The sequence below is a fragment of the Kryptolebias marmoratus genome, linkage group LG6 (assembly GCF_001649575.2).
Source record: "Kryptolebias marmoratus isolate JLee-2015 linkage group LG6, ASM164957v2, whole genome shotgun sequence".
Taxonomy (NCBI): Eukaryota; Metazoa; Chordata; class Actinopteri; order Cyprinodontiformes; family Rivulidae; genus Kryptolebias; species Kryptolebias marmoratus.
In genome coordinates, this window is record NC_051435.1 from 25,864,886 (window position 1) to 25,883,188 (window position 18,303).

The following is an 18,303-nucleotide window of genomic DNA, read 5'->3' on the forward strand; positions in this document are numbered from 1 at the left end:
TCCCTTTTTGTTTTCTCTGTTGCTAAGAGACGCCCCAAACAACAAAGCTTCCACGGTAACCAAAAGCAACAAGTACAACTTAGCCTCTGAGTAGTAGTTTGACAGACAGAGATCAGATAATATTGTTATGGCTTTACCATTTCTGCCAGGGAACTCATCCAGTTTTCATGTAAGTGTTTCCATTCGGTTTGTTTCTTAGTGGAGTAGGGAACTAACAGTTAGCCTTATTGTTAAAAAACTCACAGGTTACTCTTGTTAGCTGAGAGCTAACAGTTAGCCTCATTGTTTAAAAGCTCACAGATTACTCTTGTTAGCTCAGAGCTAAAGTTTATTGGTGAACATTACTTTTATTGAATTGTTAAAACAATTTTAAGTAGTTATAAACACATTATTGTTATTTTACTCTTTTGCAGCATGTCTTTCACAGAAACTGTAGATAATTTGTTTCTTCTGTGTCACAGCCAGGGAAGGAGAGATTCCACAAATCCCAACATTTTGATATTTCCAATGGAGTCCCAATGTTGGCAGGTTCAGAGAAACCGGGTATTGGAGGAGAGCCTCTGGTTGGCCAGAAGAATAAACCAAAATATTCAGTCTATCCCAAAGGAGAAGGCAGTGGTCAACCATCATGGGTCGCTTTAGACAAACAGGTGAAACCAATCAGGTGTACTCCCTCAGGAAGTCTTTCAATGAAAACAACCCAACACAGGCATCAGTGTTCTTATATTTCTGTTATTTTAATGTATAACCCCAAGTCAGAAATAAAAACAGGACGCAATGATTTGCAAACCTCACAAACCCAAATTTTTATTCACAATTAAACAGTGAAAAGAAAATTCACAATTACCTTATTTTTTTCCAAAAAGGTACAATTTCTTAGTTTAAACAACTGACATATTTACTGTCTTATGTTGTACATAAAAATGTGGGTTTATGAGCTATGTAAACCATTGTGTTCTGTTTTTATTTACATTTACACAAGGTCCCAACAGTTAAGATTGTAAATCTTGTAACTAAACAATATCATTTGTCCCATTTCATCTCCACACTGTCCCTGCAGGTTCTGTGTTTTGACGCTTACTTTGGAGAGACTGTGCCAGCAGCACAGAATGAGACATACAGAATCAGGAAGTGTAAGATCTACTTCTACCTGGAGGATGACACCATCCAGGTGGAGGAGTTGAAGTGCAAGAATAGTGGCATCCCTCAAGGTGTCTGAGAAAATATTTACTTGTTTCATGTATTTTTCTCTGTTGAAAAGCAGTATAAAAAGCACACTGATATGCGATGAACTGACTTGATGCTGACTTGGTAATCCCTGTGGCAGGAAGACTTATTCATCGCCAACGCATCCCTCTGCCTCCACCAAAGGATGACGAGTTCTACAACATTTTCCATTTCAATATCAACCAAGAGATAGTGTTTTACTCTCGTACATTCACTGTGACCAACTGTGACTTCTTCACAACAAACTTTCTCACAAAACTTGGAGTGTGCCTGAACGACCCTGTTGCTGTGCCCGATGACCCTTACAGCAAGCTCCGGGAGCAGGTAGGCCTTTGAGTCACACAACAGTCTTACAGGAATCCTTCTGTCGCCCGCCTTCGAAGTGTCTTTGTTTGTCTGTCGTGTTGGCAAAATGTCTCATAAACAACTGGATGGATTTGAATGTAACTCTCAAAATCAGCTTTGGATGTACATCTACGACTGATTCACTTTTGGAGTCAACTCAATTCAAGATGGCCACTCCAACTATCAAACCATAGGAAACACATAAATACTTAGAACTCAGACAAGTTTAGAGATAATCAGCCAAAATGGGCTGCGGTAGTAGCTGAGAGTCATACTCTGAGAGCTAACACATCATTGACAGGATTTAAGTAAAATGACTCCTTTGTCCCATCTCTTCACAAGATGAACATAGTTTCAAACTCTGGCATGAAAGCCATTGGATTGTTTGCATTCATCAATGACTGCTGGCTTTTAAATTCATTTGCCAAGGAGGTTATGTTTGTTTGTCTGTCTGCTGTGAACAAGATTACTCAAAAAGCTAGGAATGTATTTTCATGAAATGTCAAACATGGCACAAGAAACAACTGATTCCATTCTGATGGTAATCCAGATCGCAATATTTTTTATTGACACTGTGGCCTTGGCAGAGGTTTTCTCAGGTGAACCCAGAGCGCAGACTCATCTTTCAAAAGAAACTAATTTATTCAAATAAAAGATATTCAAAAACAAAGGCTGAAGTGACAGCAAAACCAAACATAAATCCAAACCTGAGACACAAGACGAGAGGGACAAGCAGACAGCACAGGAAGCGACAATGAACCAGCAGTGAGTGGAGGAGATGACCGGGTTTTAAAACAGAGGGAAATTAGGTGAAGTGGGCCCAGGTGAGTGATAACGAGAAGCAGGTGGAGATGGGCGTGGCAGAAAAACAAGTGACTGACTGAGGAGAAGTGAATGATGACAGGAAACAAAGACACGAGGAACAAGAACTGAACTAAGACCAGACTGAACAAAGATAACTGAATAAAATAAACTCAAACTGAAACATGAAGACAATAAAAGCAATGAACTGAATACAAAAACACAAAGAAAACCCAAATCCTGACACGAATTGTTTCAGTTTTACTTTTTATCAAAGTAATGAAGGCAACATTTTAACCAAAAAATTAAAAATAGATTATGCCTTTTCAAATATTGAGAATTGCAAAAAATAATCACCCTCTTTGGTAAATGTTCTATGTTGTTGCCTTACAACCTAAACTTTGACTGGATTTTTAATTTGATTGTACATAAGTAATAATTCTACAAAAATTAATGGCGGTAAAAGGAGGGGAAAAAAACTAGTTTTAGATTATTTTAAAAAATAAAACTGAGAAGTGGTATGTAAAAAGTATGTGCGTATGTATTCACCTCTCTTGCTTTGAAACCTTCAGAAGCCACATGATTATTGAAATAAGTGTCAAATGATCTCAGTATAGTATATACTCCTGTTCAGATAGTTCCCAGAATTAATCCCAGTTCAACACTTCTGTGTAGTAAAAGCTGTTCGAGGCCAAGGAGCTGTCCACACATGTCAGAGACATGAACAGATAAGGTTGGGTTATAGAAAATATCAGTTATAAAAAACAAAATCAATTTATTGTTTTACGGCTGCTCTTGTTTACAGTTCTGAAATTTCTCTTAATTAACATATTTCCCACAAACATTTGTGTTAAAATATGACCTTTGCACACTTTTCAATCAGGAAGCGCAGAGCATGAAGCCCCTTCGCCCGTACGAGCGACGTGACACCATGAGGCGGTTTCTGGACAATGATGGCAAAATACTGCGCTTCTACTGCTTTTGGGATGACACGAACAGCACATTCGGAGACCCACGGGAATTCGCTCTCCACTACTATCTGGCTGATGATACTATAGAGATCTTTGAGAGGATCCCACCCAACTCTGGAAGAGATTCTGTTCCTAAATTCCTGCGACGCAGCAAATTACCCAAGGTAACTACAGTAACACGAGAAATGTGCAAGAGAACAAAAAAGGAGTAATAAGCTTATATTTGTAACTTTGTATGCTTTATTATCTTCTAAATGGGATTTTTTTATTCCATTTTGTTCTTCAGTATAACACTAATAAGTTGTAGTTTCATGGTATTTAAAAAAAACTGTCCGTAATTCAGAGAGATCTATTCTAACTATGAGATTACATTGAAAAATACTAAATCATTTTATTGGTAATTCTACTGACTGTAGCTAAGAAGAATACACATATTTATGACCCAGTTTAGCTGCATTTTGATCAAAGGCACTAAAAAGCAGCAAAAGGCTGGCTAAAAGCTAAACGTAGCAGAACAGTAGCTAAAAACTGAAAACATAAGAAGACAAAAATAGAACCAGTATGTTGAAGAATCAAGTTTTTGAAGGAACTGAAGTGATCTCAATTATTTCTCGAGGTAAAATACAAATAGGTGGACCCTTGCACCGTGCTGCACAGACTTACTTTTGTTATCCATCCATATTTTGGGATCACTGTTGCAAAGTGTTACTGGACAGCTTGATTGAAAAAGGTGGTTTGGAACAGTAGAAAGTTAAGTTCTGCCAGAGAGAGAAGACTACATACTATGGACCACCTAAATATACCAGAATGGTAAACAAGTCACTCACTATCAGTTAGACAGTTTTGGTTTGTCATGTGAGAAGTTTTCAGCTTATAACTGTTTATTGAAGACAGCACCTCTTTCTCTGGTTCGTTGGTTTGTCTTCCTCCTTTCATCATCATCATCATCATCATCATCATCATCATATCGTCTCTTTTTCATGGAGCCCTCATTCCTTCTGACAGAATCCAGCCTCCCACAACTATTCTGGCATCTCCTCCAGTTACTGGACAACGTCTAATCTAATTCATTTTGAAATCCAGCCATGCCTCAGTCATGTTTTGTGTGTGTGTGTGTGTGTTTTCAGTTCAGTAATTCTGCTTGCTTCAATGCCCTCTGTTAAATGTCAGCCCAGGATTCACCATCCAGTGAAAAACCAGCAGGACCTTAATGACCCGGTTACGATCTCAGTCTTCATCCCTGTCTCCATGTGCGCATGCAGAACGGGGTTTGTTTCAGCATGATGTGATCCTTTTTCTCCCATTTGTTGTGTGTGCTTGTTTTGGCGTTTCTCTGCAGAACCCTTCAGTGCAACTGAAGCAGCCAGGAGAGATCACAGAACGCACAATGCTCAATGTGTTGGACTCCAAGAGTCTGGGAAATCGTTTCATGCTGGACAACCTGAGAGTACGTCCTGTCTCAGCCTCAGTCACAGTGCACACATGCTGTCATAAGACTGTAATGTTATATGAGGGCTCAGTCCTACCAGTAAGGGTCCAACAGGCTGCTGATGTCCATTTGTCCTGTTGTCAAACTACAGTGTGTAATGTCAGTCCAGTTAGAGAGTATAGATAATGCATGTACAGTATTTACCTTCAACAAGGAGGTTCTGTTTTCAGTAGTGTTGCTTTGTCCATTTGTTAGCAAGATTACTGAAAAACTAACAAACAGATTTTGATGAAATCTTCAGAAAATGTTGGGGTTGTGACAAGAAACAAATAAATAAAATTTGATGTTGATCCAGATTGAAACACTAATGATTCTTTGACCTTGGCAGAGATTTGTGCTTTGTGAGTGCTTCTAGTTTAAAAAAAAAAGGACTAGCATTTCTTGAAAGAATGGATATCACCAGTTTTAGTTCAGAAATGAAGAAGTTACTGCCATTTTGGTCAAACTTTGAAAACAACATTATACACAAGCTCATGCAATATTGCACTTTCTTGCCTGATCTCACACAATCTGTTAGCTATATGTTAGAGGTATGTGTTGTGGATGACTCTCAGCTAATACCACACTAAATGTTTGCTTAATATCTGTAAAATCTACTGAGTTCAAGTTACTTTGTGTTTGCTAATATTGATTATTTGTGGTGGCCATCTTGATTTGGATTGTCTCCAAAACGCAATGAGTTGTAGATGTACAGCCAACGATCAGTTTTCTGATTGTTTCATTGAAATCTGTACAGTGCTTCATAAAATATTTTGTTAACAGGCAGACAGGGTTGACTCTAACAGTTAATGCATTTTATTGCACAGTGTGTAGTGTCCTCAGTATGTGTTTGGGATAAGGCTCAGCTACTACCACACCAAATTTGACCTTAAGATCTATAAATCTGGCCATCTTATAGGCATTTTTTGTGTTGGCCAATGTCGATTAACATCTTAAATTGAGTTGAATCCAGAAGTTAATCTGTTGTAGATGACCATCTCGTTACTCGTTACCTTAGAAGGTTTCGTTAAAATCTGTGCAGTATGTCATGGGATGTTTTGCTAACAATCAAATACACACACACACAAGGGCAAAAACATTATGGTTCTCCCTTTGGTGGCAGACAATAATAACCAGTAACCAGGGAGGAGAACTTACTTGTCAATAGTTCTGACTTGAACTTCATTACTAGTGAACGAGTTCAAAGACTTTCAAGATAAAAACCCCAAACCAGAAGAAGTTCGAACAGTGTGAAAAATGTGCATTTAAAACCGTTAATTTCATTTTCATTTCATTAACCCCAAGATAATTCCTGTTTGATCTTTTCAGCTTCATTTGATTTGTTATTTATCGCTCCCTGCATGTCAGGAGTGAGGCACATTCAGAGAGAAACGTGGAATGAAATAAACCTTTTTCAGTTTGGAATGTTGTTTTTTCTTAGAACAGTCAAAAGATGTTTCTGTTTTAACAATACTGCATAAGATGTCCTTTTTTCCTGTTGTTGCTGCAAACACAGCTCATCGTGCGCAGTTAGTTCAAGGTTGTGTTCGCAATTTGTTGTTTCAAAATTCGTCACATTTTCTTGTGGAGAGTTCAACATCAGTTCTCTCCCAGTCATGCATTTGTAATACATTTAAAATTCATCTCCCTTTTTATGAACTTGTTTCCAGACAGGAGCCAGCAGTGAGGAGTTTTATAAGGACTCGGATCTTCTTGTAGGCGGGGAACTGAACGTGTGGGGCAGAAGAATGATCATCACTGACTGTGATGAATTCACTAAACTCTACTACCATACTACATATGGCATAGGTAAGGGATACAGTGCCTGTAAGAAGTATTCACCCCCTTGGATGTTGTATGCTTTTTATTGCTATCTTAAATCAGTCATGGTCAATAGAAATTGGCCTTTGTGACAAAAATAAAAATAAAAAACCTTCTTTAATGTCAAAGTGAAATCAAATTTATACAAAGTAGTGCCAAATAAGTACAAAATATGTATTGTAAATTTACATTGAAATACCTACATTTCACTGCGGACCAGCTGCTGAGAAGCACTCGACCATGGAGTCTTTCACATAGCATTTGGCAAACTAGTTGAGATTGACTCTGAGTTTTGTTCAACAGTGGTTTTCTGTTTGCCTCTCTCCCATGAAGCTCAGACAGGTGAAGAACCTGGACAACAGTTATTATATGTACAGTCTCTCCCATCTCACCTGCTGAAGCTTAGGGCTCCTTCAGAGAGCTCACAGGTGTCTTGGTGGTCTCTCTCACTATTCTCTTTCTTGCAGCACGGTCACTCAGTTTGTGAGGATGGCCAGCTCTTAGTAGATTTAGACATGTCCTATATCCCTTCCCTTTCTTGATAATGGATTTATCAGAACTCCAGGGGATGTTTAGGGCCTTGGAAATCCCTTTATATCCATTCCCTGACTTCTTTTTAAATGTTCTTTTCTCTGAGTTGAAATAGGGCAGTCACTTTAAAAGGGGTAAATATTTATAGAATCACTTATTTTACATTACATATTTTTATTTAGTTGGCATTGCATTGTAGAAATTTGATTTCACTTTAACAATAAAGATTTTTTTTTAAATTGTCAATGCGGCCAGTTTATATGGACCATTATTGATTTACGTCAGCAATAAAAGCATGAAATATCCAAGGTGGTGAATACTTTTTACAAGCACCAAAGGGAACCAAAACTGCTCTGCGTTTTGCTTTATTCCAATATTGCAGACCAAATGTCCCTGTCTTGTCTCATTGTTGGGACCTGAAACCAACAGGACGTGCTTAATGGGCAGTCATGTTCTGGCTCGAAGCCCTGCCTGCTCCCCTGCACACAATCTTTTCTTTTAGGCATCAAATAACTAATTACAGCTTGAAAAGTGAATGTTTGAAGATGCAGTAGCAAAGCAGGAACTACATGAGTCAACAGAGTCAACACCTGAAAGAAATATCTGACGTGGGTTTTTTTTTTTTTCCAAAACTTTATTAGGAAAAATGTTCCAGGAAGCATTCCATGAGGATGGTGTACCTGCACACACTGCTTTAAAATATTAGTTCACAAGGCTGATTTTTGTTTCTCAAGCAACTTTATCAACCAAAATTGAAGAGATATTATATTTGTGTATAAGCTGAACTGAATAAAAGGCACTTTAACACCAGCTGCTGCATTTCTTAAATGTAAACACTTGGGGGCAGTAAGAGCAAACATTAGCAAAATCTATTACCATCTAGCAATAATTGGTTTCTAAAAGCTGTGGAAGGGAATACCTTTGCTTCACAGAGGAACTATTTATACATACGTATTACAAAAAGCACAACTGAGAAGCTTTGTGTTCTTCTTTAATAGCTATTAAAACTGATGGACGAGCTCAGGACCTCTATCTTCCTGCCAGAAGACACTCAGGCACCCATGGCTCTATATTTGAAGGCACCCAGGTCCCATCTGTAGAAACCTAAGCTTTCCCTGCATATATCTGCAACCCCGAGCAGGTTTTTGCTCTGTTAAAGTAAAAGCAGAAACCCTACTGCCAGGCCCCAGTGATAGAGTGTCCTGTCTGACTCAGATCAGGGATGGATTACCTGCTTTCCTCTGATCATTTCACTTCTCCTTCCAGCTTTCTTTCTTCTTTTCCATGTTTTGCCTTTTCTCTCTTCTTCTTCCTGTCAGAGGACTTCACCCCAGTGCAGTACAAAGATCCCCCACCCCCCATGCAGCCGAAGCTTGTGCCCCCTTACAATGGCTTTGGCTCGGAGGAGGACTCTTTGAGCTCCTGCCAGGGCTTGGTGCTCAAACCCCCGCAGAAAGATTTTCACAAATTTATGGAGAAAGACAGGTGGGAGGAAAATTGCATAATAAATTGTTGTGTTTGTGTGTACACATTGACGTGAGCAGCATCTCCAGCTCTTGTGTGTGCATGTCCCCATAGATGTGGCCTAAACAGTAATGTGCTGAACTTCCGAGCCAAGATGTTGACCAATGATCCAGTGGACAGAGAGCGGGTGTTCATCATTTCCTTCTACCTCTCCGATGACTCCATGAGCGTGTTTGAACAGCCTCAGAAGAACTCAGGTAGAAACATTTGGAAGCTAGCTGCACCAGAAATACACTTTTGGACAAGAAATGCAAATCTATGACTCTCAGGGTAAACATTAAGATGTCAGATTCCCTTTCCAGTTCCAGAATATTGTGGAAACAGATGATGTGTAGTTTTTGGACGCATGTTTCCAATAATGCATTTTAGTATTTGTTCAATTTTACAGATCAAGCTGAATACTGTGTACTTTCAGCATGACTTCTGAATAAGATACAACCATTTAATACAGATAAATCAAAATATTTGTGAGATAAAAGGTATGGTGAACATGTTAGCTTGGTTAACATTTTTATTAATGATAATAAACTAATAGTCTACCAGAAAGGTATGAATGCCTCTTATCTTCCACTAGGTGTACTTGGGGGGAAGTTTCTGAAGCGCTGTCGTGTGAAGAAACCCGGCCAGGAGCTGTTTAAGAGCAAGTCATCCGAGTATTTCACATCCCAGGATCTGTATGTTGGAGCCACAGTCTGTGTCAGCGGTATAAACCTCCAACTCCTGGATGCTGATGAGTACACACTCAACTATATGGAGCAGCATGCTGAGGAAGTAAGGAAAACACACATGCTTGTGTTCAGACTCAGTGATGTGATGCAGTCATCTTCTCCTGCGGCACTACTAAAAATGCTACATTTCATTAAAGAGTGCATTTTTTGTGATTTCTTGGCACAAGTTTCCCAAAGCCAATACAGGCAACATCCTCAGCAAATTGCAATCCATTCCAGAGGACAAACAGAGTGAAATCAGGAAGTTTCTGTCTCTCAGTGACCCCACAAACACTGGCTTCATCCCCTACGAGTCATTGAGGTACAGTAAGAAAACAAACCACATAGCTTCTTATTTTGGCTTATTTATGGTTAACAACTGAGCAGGGTTTAAGAGTATCCTGGCTAAGACAGGTAGTAACACTGGTCCATATGGTCACAATTGTACAAACACAATTTACTGACTGTGAAATATGAAAAATAGGTTTATAATATGTTTGAACAGGTTGTAGAACAAACATAGGTAACAAAATTTGAAGATTTAAATGAAACACCTCCAGATTTTTTGTAATTCTGGAGGTGTTGCATGTGTACCAGTTCAGTACCTGTTCATCAAATTAAATGCAAGACTTTTCTATTCTTCATTCATGCTTCATTCTTACACAAGGAGCAACGCTTGGAGCGTTCCATTTTCCATTTCTGACCTGAGAAAGCTCCCCAAATGGGAAGTGAAATGTTTTCAACTGCAGAACTGAAGTCCCGTTGTTTTGTTTTTTTATTTGATTTGTAGGAACAAAATCTGTGTAAGTTTTCACAAGCTCTAAATTATGAGCCTTTTGAGTTTTCAAACATGTTTAAGATCATTAAAGCCACTTAACACCTACAGTATATTATTATTAATAAACATGAACATTTAAAAAAGGTTGGTATACTTTTCAGAGCTCAGGGACTGAAGGACTTTCTTCGAGAAGTGGAAGTTGAACACTTTTTTAAATTACACAGGAAACAATAAATATTAATAAATCAAAAGCCCAATTTATTTGCATTTTAGTGCCTTTTTAAGCCTAAAAATCAGGGTGACTTATGTTTCTCTTGGACGTTTAAAGTTTGTTCTGTTTTGCTCCAGAATATTTCGTTTGTAACATTTGATTCTAGAGATTTTTGTGTTTTATGTGAACTGGTGGACTGACTGTTTTTTTTTATTGTGTTTCATATTTACAGTAGAGATGGCAGACCTAATAGTAAAACAGGGAAAATATTAACACTAAACATATCCTGTTTGCACTGGATGGAAGTGGCTGCACTCTGATTGTCACTGTGTAATTCACACACTGCTTGTAAGGATATCAAAGATTTGGACTTTGCTGACATCTGCAGAATTCCACCCAGAAATACCAGAAATAAAGATGGCTGCAAAGGTGATGCTTCATTTTAATGAAGAAATCAAATTTAAAATGTAGCTTTGGACCTTATACTGAACATGAAAAATCATCCAATGGAATTTTTCACTGTTTGTTTTAAAGCATTTCAGCTCTGAAGACCTACACTACACAATATGGGATTTTGCATTTGAGATTTGTTTTGTTAGCATACAAAACAAGTTTAATCAACAAAAAGCTTTATTAAACTCCAGTTGTAATCAGAAGTGAGTCTATTAGGTCTGCAGTCAACGTTTGTAGTATCAGTAACATAAAATGAAATTTCTCATTTGAAACACATCAGTCCAAATGCTTTGTGTTTAAAATCTGTGATGATGATCTCAGGATGAATTCACACTACTTTATGTATTATTATTAATAATAATAATAATCAATTTAATTTATAATGCACTTTCCATTATTAAAAATCTCAAAGTGCTACATGGTACATCTAAAAACATAAAAACAACTATTAAAAACAATAAAAAGACTGTCATTTAAAAGTGGAGTAGGCTTGTCTAAAAAAAAAAGTTTTCAAGCCAGTTTTAAAATCGGATAATAGCTGCGGGGCTCTCAAATAGTCCGGGAGAGAGTTCCATAGACGAGGAGCAGCCACAGCAAATGCTCGATCACCCATAGTCCTTAGTCTTAAACAAGGAAGGTGGAGAAGATTGCAGGCTTGGGATCGTAGGGGTCTAGAAGTTGAATGTGAAGTAAGGAGGTCCTTCAGATAATCCGGTGAGGTTCCATATAGACAATGATGGGTGATAAGTGCAATTTTATACTGAATCCTATAAGTTACAGGAAGCCAGTGAAGCTCGTAAAGAGTAGGAGTGATGCGATCAAATTTCCGAGCTCTCACTAGGATCCTGGCAGCACTGGTTTGAATGTACTGGAGCCTCTGAAGGTGTTTTCTGTGGACTCCAATAAACAGCGAGTTACAGTAGTCGAGCCTGGAGGAGACAAAGGCATGGATGAGGGTCAGAAAGGGAGAGAGCTGAACGAATTTCGGAAATATTGCGAAGGTAAAAAAAAACAGGTTATTAGCGTCTGTCTGACCTTTTTTCCATCACCTCAAGACAGTGTACTAAAGAACAAATAAAATGTTTACAGCTATGGCAAAACTGAAATGTAAGCCCCTATTTACACTTGAAATCAGGTTAAGTGCAGTTGCAATATGATGAAATGAACAATGATCATGTCGTCAAACAGGATGAATGAGTAGTGAATGTACTTATGTGAGAAGAAATGGTACTGAGTGGAGTCAGTAGCGTCTAAAGGATGTAAATATTATTAATGACAAAACTCGATGTGGTTAGTTCTTTGTGGGTTCTTTTCTTCATACCTCTGTCTGTGCTGCAGGGCTCTGCTGATGGACCTGGACTGCGATCTGACAGAGCACGAGGTTCTGGTCCTGGCCAGAAGCTGCGTGAAGCCCAAAAAGCCTGAGCAGGACGTTGGTCTGATTCTGGCTATGGCTCAGGATCTTCTCAAGAAAAAGCACTTTCAGGATTACCCCAGCCTGGCAAGAGTATTCTTGTACCAGGACCAACAGAAGTAGGCACAACGCATAGCCTCTCACACACACACACACACACACACACACACACACACACACACACACACACACACACACACACACACACACACACACACACACACACACACAACGTTAAAAGTGTATTCCAGACATTTTGAAGGGGGATTCTGTGGAAAAGGTATAAACTACTTGTTGTAGGTAGCTATTTAAACAGCCTCAGGATGGAGAAAGAGCTTAGGTTGGAGAGGACTGATTAGCTAGTCCAAGCAAGGACAGCCTGTCTGAAAGTGGATTGCTACTGTCTTAAAACAGCTCCAACCTCCAAAATTTCAAAGCACTTTATGCAAATGCTGTTTTATAGTTCATTATTACATTGTCATTAACTGCACCTTACACAGGTATTAATTGGAAGCACAAATAGCAACACTGTAGTACTTAGAGCGCATCCTGGTATCAATTTCAGCAGGAATTTAAACTTATTTCTGCTGAAAGAACAATATAATGTGAAATTGATGGCGATAATATTATTGTTTGCATGAACCACTACAAAAATGTGAAAATGGAAATGGCTAATCTAATCATGCTAGTCATGGCTAGTCTGAACAGGGCCACTTCCAAAACAGTTTGCTTCCATCTTAAAACAACTCCACTCCTAAAAATCCATGGCAGTTTATGGGGACCTGTGAGGATTTGGGTTTTCTTGTGCTTCTTGGTTTATTTTGTTATTATCTGTTCTGGTTTTGTCATTGTTGTGTCTTGTCATCATTCTCTTCTTTGCCCTCAGTCTGATCGCCCGTTTCCACCTGTCCACAATCTTCATCACTCACCTGTGCCCACTTACCTCATTATCCTCTGCTTTCAAACCCGCTCTTTTTCTCCACTCCTCTGCCGGTTCATTGTTGGTTGTTGTTGTGTTGTTGTTTTTGTCCCTGGCTCCTCCTTGCCTTGTTGTCTTTGGATTTTTGTTACAGTTTGTTTTGCTGCCACGTCAGCCTTTTCTTTTCTAGTTTTGTTCATTTAATAAGATAAGTCTGCACTCTGGGTTCGCCTCCTTCTCCACCTCGGTCCTTGACAGGGACCCATGTGTTATTTATTTAATTTATTGATAATGATAAAAAAAATAAAAATAAAACTTTATATTTGAAACATACTTCTTAGTTTTAAAAATCTCAAAGTGCTCCAAAACATTTAACCCTATATACTGCCAGCAGTTTTGGATTATTATTCCATCAAAATGTTATGAAACCCCTGTCAGAAAGGACACCACTGGAAGTGTTACAGCTAGCTGCTGCTGCTGTTTGTGCTTGAAATAAACCACCTAATTCTATGTAATACAAAACTGATGGTGGTGTAAAAAGTCTATGATATATCATTTAAAATCCTTGAAATCCTTAAAACAGATCTGCTTACAGCAATTCACTTTGGTCAAACTACAGTTGTTGTTTGTTATTTACAACAAATAAGAAGTTGATTTTTCATGAATTTTCCACAGCTCCACTCATCAAAATTGACAAAATATTTTTTTTAAGTAAGACAAATTACTGTAGCGACACAGGCAGATGGCGTCACAACAAAACATCCCTGATGTAGCTGCTGGCCTCATACCTCAGAACAAGGATTAATTCCAGTAATATGAGTGTGGTGATTTGGCTTTTTCTGGGGTTTGTTTTAGTTCTCTGGTTTGGGTTTTGGTTTTGTTTTCTATTTTTAGTTATCTGGTTTGTTTTCTTCTTGGTTCTGTCCTCCTTGTGTTTGTGTTCTCATTTCCACTCTTCCCCAGTCATTCATTTGTCTGTTAGCCACGCCCATCTTCACCTGTCCCAAATAAGCAATCATTCCACCTGTTCCCACTCACCTCGTTATCCCCAGTCTTTAAAACCCGGTCATTTCTCCCCATACCTCGCTGGTCCATTGTCTAAGGTTTGTCTCTGGTTTGTCTATTGTTTGTAGCTTGTTTCTGGTTGTTGTTTTTTCCATCCCGCTTGTCTCCGTCTCCGTTCATGTTAGTTTTAGTTTGTTCTTTATTTTGTTTTTGCTGCCACGTCAGCTTTTGTTTTGTGTTTCTTTATTTAATAAATTATTTTTGTTAAGTATGAGTCTGCGCTCTGGGTTCGCCTTCGTCACCCCACATCATGACAATGAGAAGGTAGTACTTGAACCAGATGAACCTTAAAGACCAGTTCAGGATGAGCTCTCACACACTCCTTGTCCATGTAGTTGTCCTTTTGTTTGGTCAACAAAATCAGTCAAGATTCAAACCCTCCTTCAACAGTTGCTGAAGTAGATGGTTTTTACACTGACTCCTATGTTTATGTGACTGAGATGACACTCTCAACATCAACGTCCCCGTAATGAAGATGGAAGGATACCAACGAGCCCCCTGCCATCACTGCTCAGAGCACAAACCTCTGTTATCCACATGACCTTTAAACAATATCAGCTTAAGAAATGTGATCCGAGGACCCTCACCGTGTTGGTAACTCTAATCAGAGGGGTGTTACAGATGAGCACAAATTACAATTAAAACCAGAAATGTTCCTCGTTTTGGATCTCCGTGGTAACCAATACTAAGCACATAACCTGCTTCAGAGGAATGTTTCTATCAGTATTTTCTGCCCACCTCAGAAGCAAAAGGACGATTGTGTTTTTTTTTGTGTGTGTTTACCATTTGCAATATATCTTGTGAGCCACTGGACAGATTTTTCTTGTAACTCTCAAAAAGTAATCATTAGATGTAGATTTACAGCTAACTAACGTTGAGTTGACCCCATCCCACCACGGCTAAATGATCTTAGCAAACACAGCTCCATCCCTTCTAATCATAAAACTATCGTAACCTAAAAGTCTGGCAGCATCGACAGAGTGTTGTGAGGAAGAAGGTTTTCTCCTTTATTATTTTAAGCTTTAAGTCAGTTATATTGAATATGTAAGAGAGCTTAGGAAATTTAAACTATTGTCTCCAGTCTTCCAAATTATAATTAAATGATTATTCAGTATTAATCATGAAATAAATTATGAATAAATAAATGAAAAATAAAAATAAAATAATTGAAGGCATTGCAGATGCATTTTGTTCCAAAACAGCATCGGGTGAAGAGTGTTAAATGTCCCTCTGCTCGGGTTTGAGTTCATGCAGGGCTGCTGCTTGTATCCTCTGAACCTTATTCAAGAGTCAAACTGTAGACTTTTTCCATGCTTCGTTTCTAATATGCCCCTGCAACGGGGGAAGTTCATGCTTTTTACCAGCAATACTGATGTAGTTTATTTCAGAGCTTTAATTGTAGAAAGACAGAAACCTCAGTGTAATGAACTATTGTTATTGAGATATTATTATTATGTTTTTTTTTGCTATTGGATTATTATTCAAAAACCGTTACAAGATTTTGTTGAAAAAATGTGGGCTTTTGTGTAAAAACAGATCCAACTTCGTTTTGAATCAATCAGCTTTTGTTGGGGATGTTACCTACTGACATGCTTTGGCTTCCAGCATCAGTTTCCAAAACTTTTTTTTTTTTCTATCTCAGGTAGGTGGATCTTCTCTGGGTCAGAACTCTATTAAACAATTGAATCTTTTCAATTTCAAATCGTATACTGTCCATCATTCACTTTGTTTCTGAGAAGCTTTAGTACAGAGCACTATCAGGTGCATCTTAAAAAAAAACTACAGCTAATTTATTATAACAAAAACAAAAGGCTAATGTGGCAGCAAAGAGAGAAGAACAGATCACAAAGGAACACGAGGAGCTGAACCAGACTGTGGTGTAAAACCAAGAACAAACAGGGACCAGAAAGCAGAAAGTGACTGACACCAGACTGAACGGAAAGATGAGCTGTAGCTGGCGCTGGCAGGCTGAGCTATGGGCAGGTGGATTGTGGTACGGGGAACACGAGGAACAAGTCCATACAATCAACTAAAACACAGGGAGCACAAGAAGCTAAATGAAACTAGAATGTCTGATAAAGAAACACCAATAACAAACTGAACATATAGATCACAAGAACCAAAACATGAAAATCAAAAATAAACACGAACACTAAAACACTCGCTAACTGTCTTCTGCTTCAAGTCCACGTGATTCATTTGAAGATTACCTGAGTCATTTTAAAGGCAGATTTGTATTTGAATGTTCTGGTTCATTTTCAGACTGGGTCGTCTTCCAACTAAAGAGATGAGGACTATTTGTAGAGCCTTCAAGCTTCCACTGCCAGAGAACCTGCGTGAAGATCTGCTAAACAAGTAAGGCTTTGGAGCCATTTAAGGTCCAACTGCAGCCTCAGAAATATTTTTAATTTGGACATATTGTAAAATGCAGCCATGATTCTTTGCCCAGACTTTTTTTTTGTTTGTTTGTTTGTTGTCTGTTTGATATATTTAAAATATCTCTTAACGAGCTGTCCATTTGAACAGTTGAACAGTTGTAAGTGTCTGTTTCTGCTGGAGGTTTGCAGATGAAGCTGAAACAGTTGACTACCATGCTTTCCTTGCTGGGATTAACTGGACAGAGCATCCTGCTCCACCCATAATGCCTGCGGACATCTTAAGAGTAAGTGAGAAGGAGCTCAGTGGGTTAGATGAAGCAAAAACAATCAAGAGCAAAGAGAGAGAGAGAGAGAGAGAGAAACTTTTTCAAATGAGTCAAAGACAGCAAGAAGTTTCAGTGTGCGCGCACAGATTTTTAAATAGATGTAATAGAAAATCAATCTGTATTTCACCCTAGTCTGTGATGACTCAGAGGATGAGTGAGCCAAAGCAGAATTAAATAAGTGGAAAGAAACAGTCAAATGGAGAAAAGGACAGTTTATTGTGAGTGACACACACACACATTGACAGAGAGGTGATAAAAAAAAGCAGAAAGAGCTGCAGCTCCTTTGTTCTTTGTGCCAGCATTAGTTTCTTCCCTATGTAATGCTGATTTGGACTGTTTTACCTCAGCCAAACCTAAGCAGAAACAGGTGAGTAGGAGAGACAACAGAATCCATGCATGTTTGGAATGAGAGTGGGATGAATCAGTGATTGGGGATGTGCTGGTACTGTGCTCACCTGCCTGTTTGTCTTTTTCTGCAACGGTTTTTAGCTGCTTTTTTTTTTTTTTGTCTACCACGTCCAAACCGGTCATTCACTTATCACATCGTGGGCACGATGTCATAGATTATATAGGAAGTATTTTTTACATTTCAAACACTACTTGAACGAAGCGTAGTTTATAATTATGTGCCCAGTTTTCACAGTTAGGCATAGCATAATTAAATGCTAGCAAGATGCAATAGAATGCTTGTCTACATCTAAAGTGATGGACAACATAGTTTCATTGGTTTTGGCTGAGAAAATCTAATTAACATCATTTGTCTCTATAGACTTAAACTATAATTACGGATATGTTACACTTTTTTTGTTTTATTGTATCTTTTTACACAATCAGGGACTGAAAACTATATAAGAACCTTCAGTATCCTAAAGTTATTAATTATCATCCACTAAACAGTTCTGTACAGAACAAGTGATTTTAAAGTTGTAGTATATGTGCAAATAAAAATTAGTCCCTTATCTTTAGAAAGGTTGGAATGTGACTCGCTTTACATTGGGATTTATGAAAATGTTTCGTATTTAGACTTAAATGTTTTAGGTTCAGTGCACATTTTCTCATCATTTTATATTAGAGATGTGTAGATAATTAAAGGCAGTTTCAACAAATTTGAAAATCACAATAATGACCTGAGGACATTAGCATTTGCCTGAAATAGGCTGAAATGTATTATGGTCAGTGTATAACTTGTGTCAGGGGTGGAAATTAAAAATTTTGTTCACCAGCCATAGTGGCTGGTGGACAAAATTTTTTACCAGCCACTCAAATATTTTACCAGCCACTATTTTTTGTTGTGACAAAAAGTTATTTCATATGATGATGATGATGATCGACGCGGGTGGAAGCAGTTGTGGTGCCCTACAAGC

At 38.3% G+C, this 18,303-nt stretch overlaps 1 protein-coding gene across 1 annotated transcript in view; it reads left to right on the plus strand.

The window, feature by feature from the left end:
• The first annotated feature begins 54 nt into the window (after nt 1-54).
• The window catches only part of efhc2 (EF-hand domain (C-terminal) containing 2), a 24,282-nt gene continuing 6,033 nt past the window's right edge, over nt 55-18,303 (plus strand). Inside the window, exons 1-14 of the mRNA XM_017429069.2 lie at nt 55-169; nt 462-650; nt 1,061-1,211; nt 1,328-1,551; nt 3,257-3,508; nt 4,684-4,791; nt 6,483-6,621; nt 8,484-8,649; nt 8,743-8,885; nt 9,263-9,459; nt 9,584-9,717; nt 12,176-12,370; nt 16,498-16,590; nt 16,795-16,897. Of these exons, the coding sequence (XP_017284558.1) occupies nt 128-169; nt 462-650; nt 1,061-1,211; nt 1,328-1,551; nt 3,257-3,508; nt 4,684-4,791; nt 6,483-6,621; nt 8,484-8,649; nt 8,743-8,885; nt 9,263-9,459; nt 9,584-9,717; nt 12,176-12,370; nt 16,498-16,590; nt 16,795-16,897 (2,136 nt within the window). The 5' untranslated portion in view covers nt 55-127. The remainder of the gene's footprint in view (nt 170-461; nt 651-1,060; nt 1,212-1,327; nt 1,552-3,256; nt 3,509-4,683; nt 4,792-6,482; nt 6,622-8,483; nt 8,650-8,742; nt 8,886-9,262; nt 9,460-9,583; nt 9,718-12,175; nt 12,371-16,497; nt 16,591-16,794; nt 16,898-18,303) is intronic.